Genomic DNA, 21,851 nt, shown 5'->3' with positions numbered 1-21,851 from the left:
GAGAAGAATCGGGATTGCTATTGGGCGAGAGAGATGTTAATTCCCGGCAGGCGGCGAAGGGGACAGGGTTGCCTAAAGGCGACCGGAGAGATGTTGCCTTTGGGGGTTTTCTGCTGCCGTCGGGGGTTGGTGAGCACTTTTGGTACATCAGAAGCGGGTCAGGTGAGAAGTTTACCCAGGAGAATTAATAGGTAAAAATCACAGTTTTAGCTGCATTCACACAAAATGCTAAGGGCGGGTTGCTTGTTTACCTAATAAATCAAAGTGGTACATTTTCAATTAAACAACCTTTATTTGGTTTATTCTGTTTCAACCACTATTATGATTTAAATGTCTGGTCTCGGCAATGTTTATTTGGAAGGCAGTCAAGCTGTCTTCAGCTTAACAGGCCGAGGATCAAAAAGTGCTGTGAAATAGCCCTAGTGATGAAGAGCTCCTCGTGTTGATCCTGCCCCAAACTCTCCTTTAAATTCTTTTTAAAATGGTTAAAACATCATTTCTGATTCTACGGTCCTTTGAAATTAGCATCTTCATTAGAATTCAGTATTAAAATAATGATTATGTTTCCAAGATCTTCAGATTCTCTTATTAGTGCTGGATATTCAGCAAAGGGGAATTATCCTGGTATCACAATCACAAAGAGTGCCAAAAATTGCTTTCTAGGTCGCTTCTAGAATAGGACTAGACAACTAGATATCTTCCTGATGTGTTGGATGTTAATTCTTGTCAGTCCCAGCCAACACAGGCAGCGGAAAGGGATTTATACTCCAATCCCTTGAGCTATCTGGATACACCAGGTTGAAAGCTACATGCTATCATGGTTTCAGGATTGAGAAAGAAATGTTCAGTATTCAATAAGCTATTTAATGAAACTGTAAAACTGGCAATTATTCCATAGGTTCCTTCTGAGAGAACAGAAATAAGGAGAAATGGGGCATTAATATATGCTGAGATTAATTTTAGAGTATGTATTAATTTAAATAACACTTGTATTGGTGCGTAAGAAAAAAAATCCCGAAACCACATTCCAATCAAATATTACCATGAATCAAAACATCTCACAAATTATTGTGGCATCCTTGACATATTTTCTTTTGGGTCATTTGTTTTGATTTTTCAGTGCCTAAGACAAGTAGTAATAACAACTATATAAATTTGTTCCATTTCCTATCTCTCTTTAGATATGCCCTTAATTTAATTATTTGTTATATATTCTTGTTATACTCGTTATATATATACCTGTGAAACTTTCTGATACTGCTAATTTAATTCACATCTGAAGAGGGCTGTGCAAATTTGTGGACAATATCAGTGGGTGATACTAGTTAGAATGGCTATAGACTTTCTCTAGGATCAGAATGGAACTCTGCTAAGTACCATTCATCAGAGGACAGGAAAGGAACAATAGTTTTGCCTTCCAGCTAATTTGGCCTTTGTGGGGAATAAATACTGGGCTAAGGAATCAATAAAATCCTCTCAGCTGCATCTGTCAGTCTAGTTTATTTAATTTATACCCCATCTTTATTATTTTTTATAAATAACTTAAGGTGGAAAACATATACAACACATTTCCCTCTTCCTATTTTTCTTACAACAACCGTGTGAGGTGGGTTGGGCTAAGAGAGGGTAACTGGCCCAGAGTCACATAAAATGAGGCCATCCAGAGTTTTTCCTGAACTAGATTGTAACATGCATTAAAATCTATATTGAAGAAAACACTACTCAAAATATATTCTGGAATAAATACTAGCATTCTAATACTATACATTGCTTATAGTATCCATTTAATAATTCATTTCAAAGCCAACTTTCTCATACCAGGTCAAAATGTTTTTAAATCTGAATCTATTTAAATGCATAGTTTTTAACATTCTATGTAAAAGGTCACACATTAGAAAGAAGAGACGGAATCTCACCAGAATGTGGTTGATTTTTGTTTTCAGAGCATCGTCAAGAGAGTGAAATACTGTTCTTTACGTATTGAAAGTCACAAGTGGAACGTAACCCAAATCTTATAGGCATGACATATTGTCTGGATAAATAAGTGAAATTCTGTAGGTCGTATCTTTGCTTGATTATATTTCAAAGATGGGTTGGATGTCCTGGAAATGAGAGAGAAGAGGGATATAGACGTATTGGGGGTTTAATTTTGTTTTTGTTCTTACCAGAAGTATATATATCTGTTTTGGGGCCTTGAGGCTAATGATACAACAACGCTGGCCCTGTTGAAAAGATCCTGCCATGGGAGGTTAGTAAATATAGGCTGGCTCCCTGCAGCACTATTAAGCGGTGGACAGCGTCGCTTCTGTGCAGATGCAGAGAGCCGCAACCAAAAGGCTCCTTCCCTGAAGGATAAATCATGTTCCGAGAAGGAAACTGCTTCTTCGGGGTCCTGTTTTGCCACCCCACCGCTTGTCCCTCCCACAACGTGTTGTATGAGTGGATGCCACAACTGTGTCTGGATTGCTTATGCAGAAGAGCTTCTAAAATACTACAAGGATGGTGGCGAGCAGGCTTTGGCGGCTGTGGAGAAACATATAGAAGATGAAAATATTAAAATGTTCCTGAAGATGGAAATTAAGTTCCGTATGAAGAAAGACTGACATTTTTGACCTGATGAACATGGTATTGCATGGTTTCGGACTTCAGGAGATGTTGAAGAGGAAAAGCTAATTATTTATGGTTCCTTCTGTAAGAGATGATATATTTTATTTTACATAAAAAGTTCTAATGACTGTACATCTATTATTGCACGACTCTTCTTTTAAAATTTCATCTTCTTAAACCAGGGGGATGATATTTGGTATGATCTACTATTTTCATTAACTGGGTTTGTGCTTCACATGTTTTCGGAATGTCACAGTGATCTCATGGGTAGTATTGCAGCAAAGGAGTCCCTGATTTAAGTGGGCAGCTAGAAAGATCCTTTCTTCGTCAATAAACATGGGCCAAATTTCAATCCCAACATCTTTTAGTAGAAAAGTAAGATCACTCACTGCAATGAACCAATATCCTTTTCAGTGTAATTGCTGAACAAGCTGTGATGTGTTTATAGATAACCCTAAGGCTTAAAGGTTGGATTCATACATTATGATAAGCTAAAACAATAAACAGGCTGCATTGTGGTCTTGCATCAGACATACAAGATATTCCCAGGAGATTTATTTATATATTGACCAGATCTAGCTTTATGTTTGTTAGTGTATCTTTGCATTCGGATCACAGCCCAGGATAACTCCTTTAGGATCCATTAATGTCCTTTCCCCATCATCTTGCTGAAATGCAAAAACTCCTGGGCTAACTCTTAAGTCATTCTGAATAGCTATAAAATGCTTGCATTGCTGCTCTGTGGTTAAAAAAAAAATCTGCTCCATCTGCCAGCAGGTATGATACTGCAGATTTGAAGGAAAGTATATTCTGAACTTTGCAATTTACCATGACACTAAATTCCATTGCAGAGCTGTCCCTTTAGCTCACAGGAAGACCACAACAAACCAGCTGGCAGACTGGATGGCCCATGAGGAGCCAGTCTGGCCTCATCTATCATCTAGGGAAGAATCTATTATTCCATTCTCTTTCCTCTTTTCCATCATTTCTGTTAGAGGCTGAAAACAGGAGCAGGCTTGTTTTTCATATCTTCACAGCACTTAGAAAGTTACAAATATTTTAGGTGAATAATAATGATTGTATACACTACATCTATGAATCAATTTGGTATAGGAATTAAAGCACAAGGCTATAAACCGGGTGGTTGTGAGTTCTAACGCTACCTTGGATTCAAAGCCAGCTGGATGACCATGGGCCAATCGGTATTTCTCTTAGTCTTAGGAAGAAGGCTTTGGCAAATGACTTTTGAAAATCCTTCCCAAGAAATCTGCAGGGACTAATCCAGGCAACCACGAAGGAGTCAATAGTCATTCAAAGGCACGCACATAGTCACAAAGAACACTATACACTACTACTTCCAGATGTTTGTTGTATTGACCTGCTGTCATGTCTGAATGCAGCTATCTTCTGTATTTTATTTTTGCTTGGTATACTGTGCACAATTCCATCATCTGCACTATCCTCAAATCTTGATTTTTATTTTGATGTGGTATTAATGCAGTGGCACTTTATAGAGCAATATTTATTTCCCATACATGCTGCCTTTTCTCCAAGTTAATAAGACCTCTGCACAGTATACAGACAAAGTTTGTACACCCACAGTAAGTGATAATGTGGTATTTGGTTTTTGCTAAGTACAATTTGTGGATCCAGCGCATTTGTTGTATGCCACTTCTGGTGTGATGGGAAGCTATGATTGATAGAATAGAGTAGAACTCTTTATTGGACAAGTGTGATTTGACAAGGAATTTGTCTCCAGTGCATAAACTCTCATGTACATACAAACAAAGTAATATAGTAATTGGATGGATGGATGGATGGATGGATGGATGGATGGATGGATAGATAGATAGATAGATAGATAGATAGATAGATAGATAGATAGATAGATAGATAGATAGATAGATATTTTAAGCATTTAGCATATTTGCAAACTTATCTATTTAATCAGTAAATCACGACTAAACAGTGAATCACAAACAGTTATGTTGGGAAGATTAGTCAAAGTAATTAAATTAAGCTCATCTGGTGAGCTTCACAGCTGAGCATGGAAGTGAAGTGACCACACTATGCATTGCTGTATATTACACTCTAAATTTGTATTTATCTTGTGCTTTTTTCTTTCACGGGTGTCAAACTCAATTTCATTGAGGGAGCATCAGGGTTGTGTTTAACCTTGGAGGCAGGTTGGGCGTGGCCAGGGTGGGTGTGGCCAGCTTGACATCACTCATGTCAGGCGCCTGTGGCCCAAGCACTCTGCCAGAGAAACTGCCCGAGTTCCATTGTCAGCTGGGATGGCCTCTTGCAACCCTCTGCCAGCAAAAACGCAGCTCGTGAGGGCCATGTTTTTGCTGGTAGAGGCACCATGGGCCGATCCTTCACTATTTCCAGGGTTCCCACACAAGCCAGATCTAAGTACCCTGCGGGCCGGATCTGTGCCCTGGGCCTTGAGTTGGACACCCCTGCACTATAGTATTTATAATAAGATAAATAATTACTGGATTACTGGAACTTGCAAACTCATTATGTGGATAGCCTGCTTTTGGCATAACATGTTAGCAACTGTGCCCTATTCTGTATATGGTGGTTACAGTAAAGTAGGGCTATCATATTTGCCTTGCAAAATCCATGCAACCAACAGAGGGCAACAAAGAGATATAGAAAATCCTGACTCTGCTGCCATCTGGAAGTTTGCAGTCTGAGCTTGTAGCTGCAATTCAGCAAACTCTTAGTATATCTTAGTCACTTTTAATGCATTGTGTCAATTCAACCATTAAGTCCACATCAGTGTGAAGCACTTTCCGTTTATAATTTACAAAGAGACCTCAAATGTTTCATGTTTTATACAGAGGGAAACTAAGAAACTTTCTGCTTAGATTAGCTTAGTAGTGAATGTCTGCATAGAGAATGCCATTGGAAGCAGTGGTAATAAATCTCTTTCTAGTCATTGGCTTTGTTGCATAGCTTATTAAACTTACTAGACTATCAGTAAATGTAGTAATTGATTTATGGGTCAAACTGTGTTCTGGGCAGAATGTTTTACAATTAGTTTCACTCAAAGTTACTTTAACTTATCACCCCAGGATTTACTTGTTGACCGGATATGGATGTGGGGTTTGTGGTTAACCTCTGGACAAAACTCAAGAGGCAGAATATCACATAGAAATGGCAGATGGAAGGGTAAGTAAAACAGGACCCAACGGGAATGGAAGGACATAAAACCTTCCCCCTGCTCCTTTCACAGTATCTCTGTTCTATAACACGGACACTGTTATTTTTAACCGAACAGTAACAAAGAGGAGGCAAGATGTCACCTCTCTGGCTTTAATCGCTGCTTACCAGTGAGTTGTGTTTGGTTTTGCATTGCTGTGTCATCCAATGCCAGATACCGTAGCAAGGACATACTTTATCCATGGTTACTGCCTGATTAGCCACTGTACAGTCAGGCAGCCCTGACCTTTATTTGTGAAGTCCTTACACCCACTTTATTGTCAGCATTCGACATGGGTGAAAGCATTGAGTGGCTTACATTGTCCTCTACTTTTTTCCATAAAGGATCATCAGTGGAAAATAATGTTGGAAGGTTTTAGCTGACAACTGCCATTGCTATAACTTTGCAGTTAACTGTTTCTTGCTTTTCAAAAGGACTACAAGAAGATCTTGTTATGGGCTGCTTTTGTGCAACAAACCATTTAAGGTTTAACAAGATGTTTGAACATATCAATTGCAATGATTAGATAATGACTTATATCCAAATGTATTGTAGGAATCTAATGATTGGTGGTTGATTCAGTACACACTGGTTAAGCCAAGCATAGCTTACTATTTTGTATGAATAAGCTACACATAGGGGCATCTGTTGACTTTTTATAGGCAGTAAAAGAACAAACCCAAAGTTTGGATCCTTGATTATAAAGCAAATGAGGGAGATGAGTCCTTGCTATTATGGCTGTCAGTTGCGCCTGACGAATATGTATATATATATATATGTGTGTGTGTGTGTGTGTGTGTGTGTATGTATGTATGTATGTATGTATATGTGTGTGTGTGTGTGTGTATTCTGAGGTTTTCGCGGGTTTTTGTATGTGGATCTTTGGTTATTCGGGTTTTCTCCTGCATAGAATTGGAAGTATCTAGGCAACGTTTCGATGACGTCTCAGTCATCATCTTCAGGCTTGTGTCTTCAGCCTTGCGCTTCTCAGAGTAAATTTACTGAAGTAAATTTATATATATGTATGTATGTATGTATGGGCATTCAGCTTTGTTTGGGTATTTTCCCACGTCATTGTAGTTGTGCTTTTAAAGTTGTAGCGACGTTTCAGCAGACTCTCATCTGCCATCATCAGGCTTCTGTATAGTGTTCATCTGTGAGTCAGGCTTTTATAGTGGTTTCAGATTTAAATTTGGGGCAGCCTACTGCTGTGCCAGAATGGTTTTTTCTTCACCCTGATTGGTTGGGAGTCTTGGTCTGTGTTTATTGGTCTTGGAGTTTGCTGTGTTCTGCTTGATTGGTGTTTCTAATATCTCCTGTCTGTTTTTTGGCTCTTTTTGTCTCTTGATAGGCTGGCAACATTGTGTTACTTTATTGGAGGCCTTTAGTGCAGCTTGTCTTCGGGTAAATGGACGGCTATCATTAGTTAGGAAGCTAGGTTTCATCTGGGTGCCTGGTTGGGGTGTGTTTGAGCTGGAGGTATCAGGGGAAAGATTGAAAAAAGACCAGAAAGCATGAATAGAAGAGATGATTCCACCAGACTGTCAATCATTTGGAAGCCTGCACTCACAAACAAAAAAATCTCCACACCACAAGCCAGGCAAACACCTGGGCACAGAGAGATCCCCCCTGATATGTGTGTGTGTGTGTGTGTGTGTGTTTTCTTAAGGTTTTGCAGGTGCTTACATGTATGGTATTCAGCTTTGTTCAGATGAACACAATACAGAAGCCTGATGATGGCAGATAAGATTCTGCCGAAACGTTGCTACAACTTTAAAAGCACAACTATAATCAGCAGGAAACTTAACTGCACCTGTTTCAATTTGTTCAAAGGATCAATTTGATAAGCTGGCAATCCTATCATGGCAGTGGTTCCTTTTAACTGGAATAATTCTTTGTGATCACATTAACTGCCCTCATTTTCAAAACCTATGAACCCCATTTCAGAAAATATGGGTGAATGGGTGGAATTTAAGCATTCTTAACTAGATTTTCTTATCTGCTACCCTTGTCTAGGGGAGCAAGCTGTTGTTGCAGCTTTCTCTGTTTGCCAGAATAATAGTTACTTGGATATCTCCTTTCCTAGTTGCTTTCTTTGAAATCTTCAGGGTAGGTTTAGATTTTTTTAGAATACTTTATTGGCCAAGTGTGATTGGACACACAAGGAATTTGTCTTGGTGTAAATACTCTCAGGGTTTCAGGGTATAGAAAACATTGTCATGGATTCATTTATAGGGTGCTAGAAAAAGAAAGTGGGTCTGAAAGTTTTTGTCTCCAAAATCAACACAGGCGAATATTTCAAACTTATCCCACTAATATTGCTTAACAATATTTTGTTTGTAATATTTAAATATTAAAAATTGTTAGAATTTTTAAAACATGGTATAAAAAATATACAAGCCATCCTTGACATAAAACCATTTGCTTAGTGACTGTTTAACGACCATGCTAAAAGTGACTTATAACCGGTCCTCACGCTTAAGGCTGCATCCCTGTGGTCAGTGATCTAAATTTGGGCGCTTGGCAACTGGTATGTATTTTCGATAGTTGCAGCATCTTAGAGGGTCACGTAATTATGATTTTCCAGGAGGCTTCCAACAAGCAGGGTAAATGGGGAAGCTACATTCACTTCACAACCCCTTCCTCTCCCTCACCTAAGCACACAAACTATAAACAATGTATCTATAAACTAGGGATGATACTGGATTAAAAGCAAGAGTCATAAACCTATTATGAGGAATATAATACATTGTAACACCTCTGAACCCTCCAGAACAAGCTTTGACCACCTACAGATACATATTATAAAGGCTGACTCATACAAACCTGCTATTTAAGACTTGTGATAAGGGTTGGAGTGGGTGCATCTGGTAAGTAACTGAAAATTTGTATCATTGGAGTGTGTGCATCTTTAACTTCTGGTAAGTAACTGAAAATTTGTATCAGTTTTTAGTCACCAGCCAATTTATTCCACCCACTTTCCAGCTGTTACATTCTTCTGGAGTAACTCATGGCTGTGTTCCTGGAAGGTTATAGCCATCTGTAAGGAAGAGACCCAGGTGGGTGGTTTTTAAACAAAGCCAGTTTGGGTAATTCACCCTGTCTGACTAACTTTTCTCCGAGGATAATGAATGTGTTGTGCAATTTAAATGAGGCTAAATGCAAGTCTAAATGCAAATGAGACTGAAGTCGGAAAAATTGGAGTTCAGCTACCGGTATCAAAGCTTCTATAGATTTAGGTAATTAAAATAGTGGATGCTGGTTATATTCATGGATGTGAGAGAAACAGCTGGGTTTGCAAAATGTTAAAAAGTTTCCAGGAAAAAGGTGAAACTGTAAGCTTTTGTATATATATTTATGTAGCTTTGTTCTTAGCCCATAGAAAATGGGGGACAGAAGGCAAATTCTTCTGAACTGAGTTGCCAGCTGAATTGTGGAATCCATGATTTCTAGCACTTTACCCTCAAAAGATAACCTTGCTCTTGCAGAGCTGAATTTATCAAGATGGGTGATAGAACAGCTTTGAGAAAATTAGTAAGAGCTGATGAAACAAACCATGAAAATCCTTTTCCATCCTGGGAACAAGCCTAAAACTACTTGGGGGTGGGTGGGGGTGGAGCACTCTAATCAGATTAGCATCTTTTCAGGGATTTGAATATGAATCCGAGAAGTGTCACCCTGGATGAAACTAATGTTGTTTTATCCCATTGTTCTATCTGGATGGCAGCCAATAACCAGTGCAGAATTGCCCAAAGTAAAACCCCTAGATCAGTTGATCAGTGTCTCTGCATCAAAGCAAATGCAAGGGTTTATTAAACCCAGACTTCCTGCAGAATGATGCCCAATAGCATGCACACACACACCCCGGTCTGCTGCCAGTATTGTGCCTGGCAAGTGGTCTGTCTGCACAATGATTATCAGCAACAAGTTTAGCATAGGGCTCTGGTGAAATATTCTTCTACTGTAGTATCGTACTGTGTTGTTCCCCTCGGACTCATTTCTGGTGATGGATATGGAAACAAAGCATTAGGTGATCGCAGTGCAGCAGGAAAATGCTCGACCAAACCAGATCTTAACATTGCCAAGAAAGGAAACCAAATATTTTATGGATCGCAGCCTGATTTTTCTGATTGGCTCTGAAAATTTAGAGTTTTCAGAAGAACTGGTACTTCAGCATCAATAGTTGCATAAACAGACCCCAACTCAAGTATGTACATCAACCCTTCCTAGTCACATAATGATGAACAGTCAGTACATCACCTGCAAGGGACAGATCCTATGAAGTGGGGAGGATTATGCAATCAATTGTTATTTCATTTCATAACCTTAGTGCATGGCTGGGTGCCCACATAGTATATCAAATGAACTCTGTTTATTTCTTTTGTCCAGGTCTTCAGAATCATAGAGCTGCAAGTGTCCATTGAGGTCCTTGAGTCCAACCCTCCGATTAGTACAGATATCCAATTTAAAACATCCCAGATGGATAGTTGCTTGCTTTCTCCTTCAACACATCCAATGAATGAATGAATGACACCCATTGCCTGTCAGTTGATTTGCTCCTACTGTTTAGAAACATTTTCTAATGTTTAAGTGGATTTGCCTTCTAACAATAAATTCCTTGAGGAGATGCAAACAGAGTTTATAGGCGACATATTTCAACTGCATCTAATGATAAGACTCCAATTATTTTTCATTTTTCTTTTCTAACAGATTAACCCACCCAAATCAGGAGGGCTTTTGTTCAAAAGTGACATTCTTTCATCCCAGCCATGAACCTTGAAGCTCCAAAGCCAGAATTCAAATCTGCCACCAGGGTGACTGGGGGGCCTGTCACTCCCAGGAAAGGCCCTCCCAAATTCAAACAGAGACAAACCAGGCAGTTCAAGAGCAAGCCACCAAAGAAAGGTGTTCAAGGGTGAGATACAAAGTGTTACCTTGCAGGAAGAAGGGGGTTCACTTTCTTTTAAATCAAGCCGCCCAACTTGAGTCCCGGTCCCAACTGGCACTTCAAAGCCACAGTGTGACTTCCAGGGCCATAACCACAACTGTCGTTCAATTGCATTGGGTAAAGTGGGATAGAAAAGAAACAAATACAGATAGACCTTGACTTTTAACCATTCATTTAATAAGTGTTCGAAGTTACAACAATACTAAAAAAAAGTGACTTATGACCAGTTTTCACACTGTTGCGGCATCATCACAGTCACATGATCAAAACTTGGGCGCTTGGCAAGCGGCATGTATTCATGACAGTTGCACTGTCACTATTTATAACCTTCCCAGCCAGCTTGTGACAAGCGAAGTCAATAGGGAAGCCAGATTTGCTTAATGACCTTATGATTCACTTAACAACTTCAGTTTTTGTTTAGTAACTGCGCCAAAAAAGGTCATAAAATAGGATAAAGCTCACTTAAACAACAGTCTTGCTTAGTAATGGAAAATTTGGGTTCAATTGTGGTCATAAATCAAGGATCCAGTGCGGTTGCCTAGAGGTGAAGCTCTCACCTCACAATCAGGAGGCTGTGAGTTCGATCCTAGGTAGAGGCTAATATTTGGAATAGACACTCCTGCTCAAGCAGGGGGTTGGACTAGATGACCTCCAAGGTCCCTTCCAACTCTGTTATTCCATGTAGTGACTAACTGTACATTGCTTAGATATTTATATGGGTGTTTCCCTGCAGTATAGCTGCAGACCAGTTCCTGAACTCCTTTACATTATTTCTATCAATCTCTTCTGTCAAAAAGAAAAGTTTTTTTTTTAAATCACCTAACCTATGTGCAACTGAATAAAGAGGTAATATTTCCATGAAGTTATTGTGCGTGGAAGCCAACTTTTTAGGAAAACAGTCTCTTCTCTCTCTCTTTCTCTCTCTCTCTCTCTCTCTCTCTCTTTTTTTTTTTTTTTTTTTTGCAGGTTTGGTGATGACATTCCCGGTATGGAAGGCTTGGGAACAGGTATGAAGGATTGATTGATGACAATAACTGAAGTGTGCTGAAGTGAGAAAGTCAGGCTTCTGCAGGTTCCTTGCAGTTTTATCTTTCTTGGCATTGCTTATGGGCAGGTCCAGCTGTTTTCAGCCACAGATGGGATATTTTGGGCAATGGGGCAACTGACATTGAAACATTTATAATGTTAGAGGCTTGCTTCCTTTGTCTAAATTTACTGAATTCCTTCAGTAAACTGTGAATTCCTTGTGTCTGTAATTTTATTCCTTTACTATATTTTGGTAGTTACATTTCTGTTCTTTTCTGTAACGAACGTTCCTGCATAATAGGAATATAATCCACAACAGATATTTATCAATTTGTTTTAGGAAGGATCAACCCTAGAACCTGCTCCAAAAAAACCAGGGAATTACTATTTAGTAGGCAAATCTGGGCAGAGCCAACACAATTCCACCAACTCCTCTTAGCTGATTTGTATGATTATTGATAGCATCTCCAGACCAGCAGGTGCAAAAAGCAAAGTTTCAGCCAGATTACTTTCATGGGAGTCCTCATATTTTCTTCTCTAGAGTTTTTTTTTTCCATCCAGGATTGCAACAGGAGTATCATATTTATCCAAGTGCAAGTGGTTCTTGCATAGAAATTGGCTTCAGGGGCACATCAGAAAGAGGGACAGGGAAGTAAATGACTTCAAAAAGTACTTGACATGCTTTTACTATTGATTATCAGACAGTCATGAGTTTTGGCAGAAAGAATGTATGTACCTAGTGCAGAAGATCCACCCGGATAAAGTCTAACAGCACTAAGCTGCATGTGGCACATCTTTTTTTTATCAAACTTTTTATTTGTATCAGTATAAAGGGGCCAGACATCATGCTGAAGTATGATTTGTATTTTGCAATATAGAGACAAACAGTGCTCCAAAAGCTGTTTTGGCATGTGTGAGTGTGTGAAAGTGGCACCTCTCTGAACACCTTGTTACAGCCCAACAAGTGTTGTATTTGTGCTTTTGCATGCTTAAATATCTTTTGAAAGCTGGATTGAAAGCATTGTGTAGGCCTAGGAATACTATAAGCATCCTATTCCAAAAATGCTATCAGGGGCGCAAATACCTCTGTTATCCTTTTCCTCCCATAAATTCCTATAAACGTGCTTTGTTTGCAGCTGGGTTTTATGCTACACAGTAACCATAAATTACATCTTAAGCTTCAATGCACATGAACAAAGTCTCATGAACAAAGTCTGCATCTTCAAGAGGTGGTATTCATCAGGTTCTGACCAGTTCTGGAGAACTGGTAGCAGAAATTTTGAGTAGTTCAGACAACCGGCAAATCCCACCTCTGCTGGGAGATTTTACAGTATCCTTCCCCTGCCATGCCCACCAAGCCACACCCACAGAACCGGTAGTAAAAAAAAAAAAAGAATCCCACTACTGGTCTGAATCAGTCTATCTGCTTTCTAAAATGTCCTTATTTATTTGGCTGTGGATAACTGCTGTAGCCCATTTGGTCCTCCATCCTTTTGAATGGCTGTATGGAAGTATTGAATATCCACACGTATGTAACATCTGCATTGGTACTTAGATCAGATGGCAATAAGGTGACTGTAGCCCTCAGTTCTATTCCAAAGGATTCAAAGATTGATCAAGATCCCATTCCACTATCTGATTTTTCAAACACCTTATGCACTTTGAAGACATCTTCATATCATCAGAACGTTAATGCTGGCAAGATGTAATCAGGGTTGAACTGATGTGGACTTTGCTCTCTTTCAGATATCACGGTGATCTGTCCTTGGGAAGCTTTCAGCCACCTGGAACTCCATGAACTGGCACAGTATGGTATCATTTGATGACATAGAAGCCAGAAACAGGCCTTTCATTCAGCAAGCAAGAACAGTTCGTGAGCATCCATATTATCCCTGCAAATTCACTTTCCCAGTAGTAGCCTGTTGGGTCCTATAACAGTTGCTCACTAAAATAAAATCCAAGTAAATAAATCTTAGGCTTGGTCTCTTATTATTGTTCCTGCAAGGATTTTTCCCCCTCCTATTAAACATTTGCAAAAAAAAAATAAAATCACAGAGAAATTACTTCATTTTATGCACAGTAAGCCCCACATTTTACAAGTCCATCATTTCCTTCTAATCTTTTTTTTTTAATCCTAGTGTTTTTTTTCCCCACATGTGCAGGGTCCCCACTTTTTTCTGGATCATCTGAATGTCCATTGGTTGCAACAGGAATTCATTGTTCGTTGTCTGAGCCTAACATCATGAGCTGAGAGAGAGTGACTGACCCAAAATCATCCAGCTGGCTTTCATGCCTAAAATGGGACTAGAACTATCAGTTTCCTAATTTCTAGCCTGGTATCTTAACCACTAAACCAAACTGGTCCTCTTTCCTTCTGATCTGTCTCTTGGATCATAACAATTGTGAGCAGTAGCTGACCTAATTGAAAACTACTCTAATATTTCTTGCTTAGGTAAGTTGCCAGTAATTGAAGGTCCAGGAGATGGACTGCAGTGGTGAACCTTTAAGATTTAAAAGAAATCTCAACAATTACAAATTTAAATTTGACAAAATAAAAATATTGAAAATATTAAAGTGCTGCTCCTGTATAATCCTGGAGAGGAAACTTTCAACAAGAATAAACAGAATAAAGTGTTGGATGAGATAGATATTTATTTAAATGAAACTTCCTTTTTAGTGGAGCAGACATACTTTCAATGAATTCCAGATAAATTTACTTCTAGATAAATGAATACAGGATTCAAACCTCAATTTCTCCACCACACATAAAGCCATTAAATTTTAGAAGGGTTGTCTATACTGTTGCTATGTAACAATTGATGCATTTAATTCTGTGGGTCAAAATTGTTGATTATAGACATTCAAATATGACACAGAAGAGATTTAAGAAGGAAAGCATTATATATAATTAATGAACCAAAACTATTTACAACCAGGACTGAAATGAAGCATAGGAGGAAAATATTATATCGGGCAATATAAGTGTCTTTGGAAAGCTCATCTTTGGTAAGATCACACTTGGAATATGATAGTTTTGGTCATCACAATACAAAAAAGATGTTGAGACTCTAAATGGGCAGAAAAGAAAAAGATGATTAGGGGGATGTAGGCTAAACCGTACGATGAACGTTTTCAGGAACTAGATATGTCTAATCTAATGAACAGAAGGGCCAGGGGTGACATGATAGCAGTCTTCCAAAATTTAATGGGCTGTCACAAAGAAAATGGAGTCAAGCTCTTCTCCAAAGCACCTGAGGGCAGGACAAGAAGCAGTGGATGGAAACTTATCAAAGAAAGAACCAACCTAGAAATAAGGAGAAATTTCCATACAGTGAGAACAATTAATCCGTGGAAAGTGTTGCCTCTAGGTGTCATGGGTGCTCTTAACAGTGGAGGTTTTAAGAAGAGATTGGACAGCTATTTGTCCAGAATGCTATAGGGCAGGCTTGTCCAACCCGCGGGCCGCATGCGGCCCAGGTCGCCTCGTAATGCAGCCCAGTGCCCACCCCAACCTTCGTGCCAGAGCCAGCGAGGAGAAGGAGAGGCAGGCACGAGGTGGGGCGAGGTGAGCGCCAGGCCAAGCAGCAATAGAAAAGACGGGCGCCGTCAGATTGCCACCTCCTGCTGTTGCCACCACCGCCGCCGCTTCTGCCCCCTCTGCCACTTCTACCCCCGCCGCCGCCGCCGCTTCTTCCCCCGCCACCGCTGCCGCCACCACTGCTGCTTCTGCCTTCCAGTCCTGACTCATCCAGCCGGGCCATTTGCAGGAGGAGAGGTAGGCGCGAGGCGGGCGAGCTTTCTCCCCCCCCTCTGCAAAATTTGGCCGGAAAATAAACCGTAATAAAAAACCATGATAAAAAATAAATAATTTTTAATAAATAATAAAAACATCTCACTAACTTCATTTCCAAATAAATTTAATATGTTAACTATGTTTCCTATGGTTTTTTTGGATGATCAGATATCTTTACTGTTATTTTATTTTATGTGCGGCCCAAACCAAATTTTAATCTTCTAATGTGGCCCAGGGAAGGTGAAAGGTTGGACACCCCTGCTATAGGGGCTTCCTGCTTGACCAGGGGATTAGACTAGAAGTCCTCCAAGGTCTCTTGTTACTTGTGTTTTGTATTCTGAACGTGAGCATGCAGCAAAGTAGTCGCACTGGTGCCTTTTGCATTTGCCCCCTCAGTATCTCATCAGTGGAGATCTGCTACAATATGCAACTCTGAATTACTGTACTTTCATTTCAGAAAAGCGTGAGAAAGTATCAGAAGGAACGAAGTGTTCCTATTTTTTGCTTCTTGTTTTGCAATCCTGTATCTGGATTGGAAGTAGTTCCATATCAAAATCAGAAATGAATGGCTTTATGAAATGACTATGAATAATTAGTTGCTAGATTTATAGGGAAGTGGCCTGGGTGTAAAGGTCTTCTGCTACATTATTTCTCTTTTTCTGACTATGTTTACAAGTATGTAGCGAGTGAAGAGGTAGCAGGAATTATCAGAAAACAGGGAACTAGGAGAATGAGCAAGATAAATACATATAAAAACCAGCTTTTGTTGTTTTTTTCCCTATCCGTTTTATCCTGGGTAAATTAACTAGCATAAAAGGTATTACATAATACTTTAGATTTATATTCCTCAAAGGAGTATGAATACATCCATCTCTAGCAATAGGAGAGCTAATGCATGCCCTCCTTCCCCACTATAAAGGCCGCAGTGACGCAGTGGTTAGAATGCAATACTGCAGGCTATTTCTGCTGCCTGCCAGCTGCCTGCAATTTGACAGTGCGAATCTCACCAGGCTCAAGGTTGACTCAGCCTTCCATCCTTCTGAAGTGGGTAAAATGACCTAGATTGTTGGGGGCAATAGGCTGACTCTAAACCGCTTAGAGAAGGCTATAAAAGCACTGTGAAGTCTTTACAACTCTAAGTGCTATTGCTATAATGTTGAGTCCGAGCAGAAGCAATGCCTGCCAGGAGCTTACTGGCCAGAAACAAGCTACCTACTTCAATCACAACCAAAACTACAGCAAAGAAGCCTATTGTTCCTGCGTGACTATTGAGCCATCTGTTTAACTGAGGAACACAGCCTCCAAGATAGATGGTGCTTTGAACTGCAAACTCCTCCATGCCTAGGGTGCCAAAGCCACACTGCGAATTCAGGATGGTACCATTTTCTAGTGGATTCACACAACATGATGCAGGAACGCCACAGGCTTGCACACCTGGAGAAGTGCAGTTAAAATACCTGTAAGGTAAAAAAAAAAAAAAGAAAGAAATGTTTCATTCTTAAGTTCATCCCAAAGTGTATCTCCCAGGTTTTTCCAGTATCTACTTCATCCTCCCAATATAAACCAGATCCCATGGCCAATCTATCTGTGAATTCATTGGTTCAAGATCTATATATGCAACAACAAGAAAACACTCCGCCCCCCATTGCTACTGGGATTCAGAAAATCTTGAGATTCTAGCACAAATCATGCAGGATTCTATCCGTATGTCAGTTTTCCTTTTTCCCTCTTTATCTAATGGGTAGTTCATAAAATCAGCCATTAAGACTGCTTGCTAGGACTCAAGCCTCCTGCAGTTATCAAGGAGCAGTAAGTACAACTGTAATCTCTCCTAAGGAATCAGCTTAGGTCTAAAGTCCTAACTATAAAAACTTTGAATGGGCTGAAACTAATTTTACCTATCACCTATGTGACAAAAGGATAATGTTCCTTGCGATATCTATTTATGTTTGGTTTCCAAACTGACAAGACCCAGTTCTGATAACATGACCTGAGTTCTTGAGATAGTGAAATAGACTGAATTTAATCTCCACCCTCCTGTGCTGAACAGGCAGCTGAGGTTGTTAAAGATGACTGGGCCAAGAATGTGTTTACAGATCTTATGTAAAGCTTTCTCAATGAAAACTGTTTATTTCTACTATTACTATAATCAGAGATAATATATTAAATCAAACAGATTAGGAATTATCTAGAATATCTAACAAGTAAAGATGAAAACACACCACAGTGCCTTCTCAATAAACAAAGATACTAATATTTAAACAGCATGTATGGCTAACCAAAAAATAGACTGTCATGTTCTCCCAGGATTACAGTTATACTCCACTGCTTTGGCACACCTATCTTTCATGGAAACTGATAGATAGGCCAAAAAATTTACTCACAAATTTGCTTTCCAGTCCAGATAAGACTTTACTCCACAGCATTGGAGGCCTGCTTGAATTTCATCCATAATGAACTGGAGATCTAGGTCATCCTGATACTGTAACATTGCCACCGTAAGAAAATTTTGCAAGGAAGTCTTTATGTGTTGTCTCAGAGAAAAGACAACAAGTCCACTCAAAACTTCCAAAACCAAAGAAAACATTATTCCTCCAGTAAAAAGCTTCAGAAGAAAGATGCTTTCAAAGAGGGCTCCTGTACAGCCCAAAAGAGATATAGATGTAGCTACTAGCCCCACTAACACAAAAAAAAGCATGGGGTCACTGCCCAAATATGTTATTCGTTCACTTTCCAGGGATTCCTTCTCTGAGAGCCCCCAAATTCCTATAGACAAAATGAATAATCCTGTAATGGAGAAAATTGTGTTCCAAGTAAAGGTCAAGCATTTAGCACAGTGGCTAAATGAATCCAGAGGAAGATGGGAAGACTGATGAAGAAGGTACCGTTGTCTTGTCGGATTCCAAGAACAACCACTTTCTTGTCCATCAGGGCTCAGAGGTGTGCCTTGTGCCTTATATGAATAATACTTGTGATCATTCTAATCAACAAAGAAGAGAATCAGAGAATGCAAATTATATATCAGAAATAGGAAACAAAGTAAGATAGAAAATGCATTTTCCCTACAGCATTTGAAAGGCAATACATAACTCTGAAATATTTTTGTGTCGGTTTTTAAAATTTAACATTTTTACAATATGACTGGATTATTAAAAACAACAAGAAGATTCATTCCTCTATGCCATTAGATTATAGCATCCAAGATGTTTGGGACCTCATGGGATTAAGTATACCTTTCAATACATCTGGAATCTATGGCATGGATGAGGAAACTATGGCCATCCAGATGTTTCCTGATTTGAGTATGGCTTTAATCCTAGCTACTATGGCCAAAACTGAATGTAATTGTGTAACTGAGTGTAATCAACATAGAGGTAGTCATTGATTTACAACAGTTTGTTTAGTTACTGATCAAAATTACAACAGCATTGAAAAGAGTTATGACCATTTTTCACACTTATGACCATTGGAGCATCCCCGTGGTCACATGATCAAAATTCAGATGCTTGGCAACAGTTTCATATTAATGACAGTTGCCAGGATCATGTAATCACCTCTTGCGACCTTCTGAGAAGCAAAGTCAATGGGAAAGCCAGATTCACTTAACAGTCATGTTACTAAATTAACAAGTGGCAAGAAACAACATAAAACGAGGCAAAACTCACGTAATAAATGTCTGAGACTAACAGAAATTTCATGCTCAATTGTGCTTACAGGTTAAGGACTACCTGTACACTGAAGGCAATGATTTTTCTTCTCATACTCTATTGTTCGATAGAAGAGGCATAGACCTTCTATGTACCAGTATATTGATTTCTGATTTCCAATGTTACTTATGTACTTTTGTACACTGCCTGCTTTAACGACTCTAGATGGAATATGATATAACCCTAAGAAAAAAAATCTGTGAAAGAATGCAATAATTTTAATAAGGTACTTGTGCTGTCCCAGCCAGTCTATGGGAATTGGATAGTTACTTAGGAATTATGAGCTGTCCCCTTAAGGGAATGCATCATGGTAAAAGTAGTTAAAGGTATCCTGGGAAAAATGTAGTTCATGTCATTTGGCCACATCTGTGATCCTGATTGGTCACTAAATTGACCCTCAAAGGGTTGGGGAGGTTTTCCTCACTTTTGCCTGAACTCTAACTCATGGCAGCTTCTTTCTATTGCTACAAGATGGGTTAGGAGATAACCAACTTTTACTACAAGGCAGATATACAAAGGATTGGTCATTAAAGAAGAACTTCGTCACAAACATGAGTTATGAGGATACCTGATGAACCAATAAATGTCATTTGTTATGGACATCTTGTTGAGTTATCTATCTGCTTCTGTACAGCTTCAAATCCACTTCTGTGCAGAAGGCAGAAAAGTACTTATAATACCTCCCTCAACCATTTTTTCTGGAATCATTTACATAAAAAACTAATTTCTAGCATTTTGCATATTTAAAAAAATGGACATACACCTTTATGGATGTCAAACTATTATCCGACATATAGACTATTATTCTGAGAAAGTAGCCTAAATATATCAGTGGTTGGAAGTACTGGCAATGCTAATTTGTTAACCAAGAGCGACCACTTGGTAGGATGTGAAAGACTCTTGCCCTGGTGAGATTAACTACACAGTGTGATAGGAATGAACTGTGTCCATGTAATCCACAGAAAATAGAACCTGATCTTCTAATAATGAGAAACCATCTTTGTCTCATTACATCAGTCCATCCCACCTGGTTAGACAGGAAACGTATGTTGCACACCCCATTAGTTAAAGAAGACTGACTGGCGGGGTCCAGAAAGAGAGCCTTCTCTGCCATTTCCTCTGCCCTGTGGAACATTCTCCCCTCAGAATTGGGCCGACTGTCACCCTCCTGGCCTTCCAGAATGCTGTGAAAGCATGGCTCTGTTGCCTTGATTGGGGCACACAGAGGAATACACAGCCGTGTGGGTGATCAGCACCCAGAAAGCCTTCTGGAATTGTTTAACTAAAAAAGGTATGTACACATTTGATTTTGGTTTTGATTAGTATAGTATTTCCTCTGGCTACCTAATTTCATTCAGCAAATGCCCCCACCCACCCACAAGTCATGGACAAGAGCAAAAGATACTGATACAGTAAGATACAATTTGATCTGAAAAAGGAACCATTTTAAATAATTGAAGAGATGCAATATGAAAAAGTGGTGGTCAGGTTGACACTTGTATAGATAAATGTGGAAGCAGAAGTAACATTGCCAGGAGAAATAAACATAAAGTGGGACTGAAAATACCTCTTTGTCAGCAAAGAACTATTTTTAATTTGAAAAGTTACTAAAATAATCAAAGCTAAAACCTTGATCGTTTTTAAGGGGCACTTGTGAGATAGCTAAGATAATTCAGCATATTTATCTGAAAAAAGTGACATAAAATTCCCTGGGATTTTACTTTCAATAAATATGCTTGTTTACAGTTATTAATACTATTTCTTATTGGAGATTGCTGCAGGATGGATTAGAGAGTTGACAACTCTGAAGCATTTGTCATACTTTCTTACATCTGCTTCCTAGACAACAAAGAATTAATAATCTCCCAGTTAAGAAACAAACACAACTGAAAAGTAGCATCATATGCCAAGAACAAAGACCCAAGATCTTCTTGGATAAAAGCTGAAACAAGGCCAACATGTAACATAAATCCTTGTTATTACCTTTGATAGCAAAGCTTTTATTTCATCTTCTCCCATCTTGGTGCTCGGAAAGTAAAGATATTTCAAGAAAGAATTCACAATTGTAATTGATTTCTTCATATTTAATGTAAAGCATGAAATGGATTTGAAATGGTTCTGCAGCTCTTTGGAGTAGCCAGTTAACAGTCCAACATTCATGTATGAGGAGAATTTTGGAGTAAACCTACCAAAGTCATACTTGCATCATGTGAGAAATCACATTTCTCAGCTTAAAAAGACTTGCTTTGTCTCACTTGCCGTAAGTATATTCATTAAACAGTAGTATATAATTATGCCTGTCAGCTGAGTGCATAGTACTGTATAACTATTAAGTCTGTGTAAAACATTCCGACGGGATAGTTAAGGTTTATAATGCATAGGAGTACAAATAAAACACCTTTCTTTCAATCTTTAAAGCAGATGTATCTTTTGCAAAGCTCCCAAGCCTACGTTATTTGAAAAGCTGCTTCCAATTATTTCACATACATTTCAATACTTTGCATGACCTTTATAATTATATACCCAGAGATGTACAAAAATGTGGGATTGCTGTTGCAT

At 39.1% G+C, this 21,851-nt stretch overlaps 3 protein-coding genes and 1 long non-coding RNA gene across 5 annotated transcripts; 2 read left to right on the top strand and 2 right to left on the bottom strand.

Moving 5' to 3' along the window:
* Positions 1-30: 30 nt before the first annotated feature.
* Positions 31-2,739, top strand: OXLD1 (oxidoreductase like domain containing 1). Its single transcript, XM_087924990.1, has 2 exons — positions 31-162; positions 2,169-2,739. Exons 1-2 carry the CDS (start codon positions 34-36, stop codon positions 2,601-2,603), a joined length of 564 nt encoding a protein of 187 aa, XP_087781116.1. The 5' UTR covers positions 31-33; the 3' UTR covers positions 2,604-2,739.
* PDE6G (phosphodiesterase 6G) lies at positions 50-13,781 on the top strand. 2 transcript variants are annotated; one of them, XM_026701748.2, is made up of 4 exons: positions 50-162; positions 10,529-10,733; positions 11,733-11,773; positions 13,539-13,781. In XM_026701748.2, exons 2-4 carry the CDS (start codon positions 10,588-10,590, stop codon positions 13,613-13,615), a joined length of 264 nt encoding a protein of 87 aa, XP_026557533.1. In that variant the 5' UTR covers positions 50-162; positions 10,529-10,587; the 3' UTR covers positions 13,616-13,781. The 2 variants fall into 2 exon arrangements, with proteins under 2 accessions (XP_026557533.1, XP_026557532.1); XM_026701747.2 differs by having other exon boundaries at positions 53-191.
* On the bottom strand, positions 8,646-10,620 carry LOC148127030 (uncharacterized). Its single transcript, XR_015741845.1, has 2 exons — positions 10,527-10,620; positions 8,646-8,696 (listed from the first exon to the last, which is right to left on the bottom strand). It is a non-coding gene; the product is annotated as an uncharacterized LOC148127030 (long non-coding RNA).
* A 2,069-nt stretch (positions 13,782-15,850) lies between the features above and the next one.
* On the bottom strand, positions 15,851-21,851 carry TSPAN10 (tetraspanin 10). The gene is made up of 3 exons (XM_026702152.2): positions 21,276-21,851; positions 17,970-18,565; positions 15,851-17,042 (listed from the first exon to the last, which is right to left on the bottom strand). The coding sequence occupies exons 1-3, from the start codon at positions 21,450-21,452 to the stop codon at positions 16,721-16,723; spliced, it is 1,095 nt and encodes a 364-aa protein (XP_026557937.2). The 5' UTR covers positions 21,453-21,851; the 3' UTR covers positions 15,851-16,720.

The sequence above is a fragment of the Pseudonaja textilis genome, chromosome 2 (assembly GCF_049901715.1).
Source record: "Pseudonaja textilis isolate UNSWEBS1 chromosome 2, rPseTex1.2, whole genome shotgun sequence".
NCBI classification, from domain to species: Eukaryota; Metazoa; Chordata; class Lepidosauria; order Squamata; family Elapidae; genus Pseudonaja; species Pseudonaja textilis.
The sequence above is the reverse complement of the archived record's forward strand: the minus strand, read 5'-3'. Positions and strand labels throughout refer to the sequence as shown.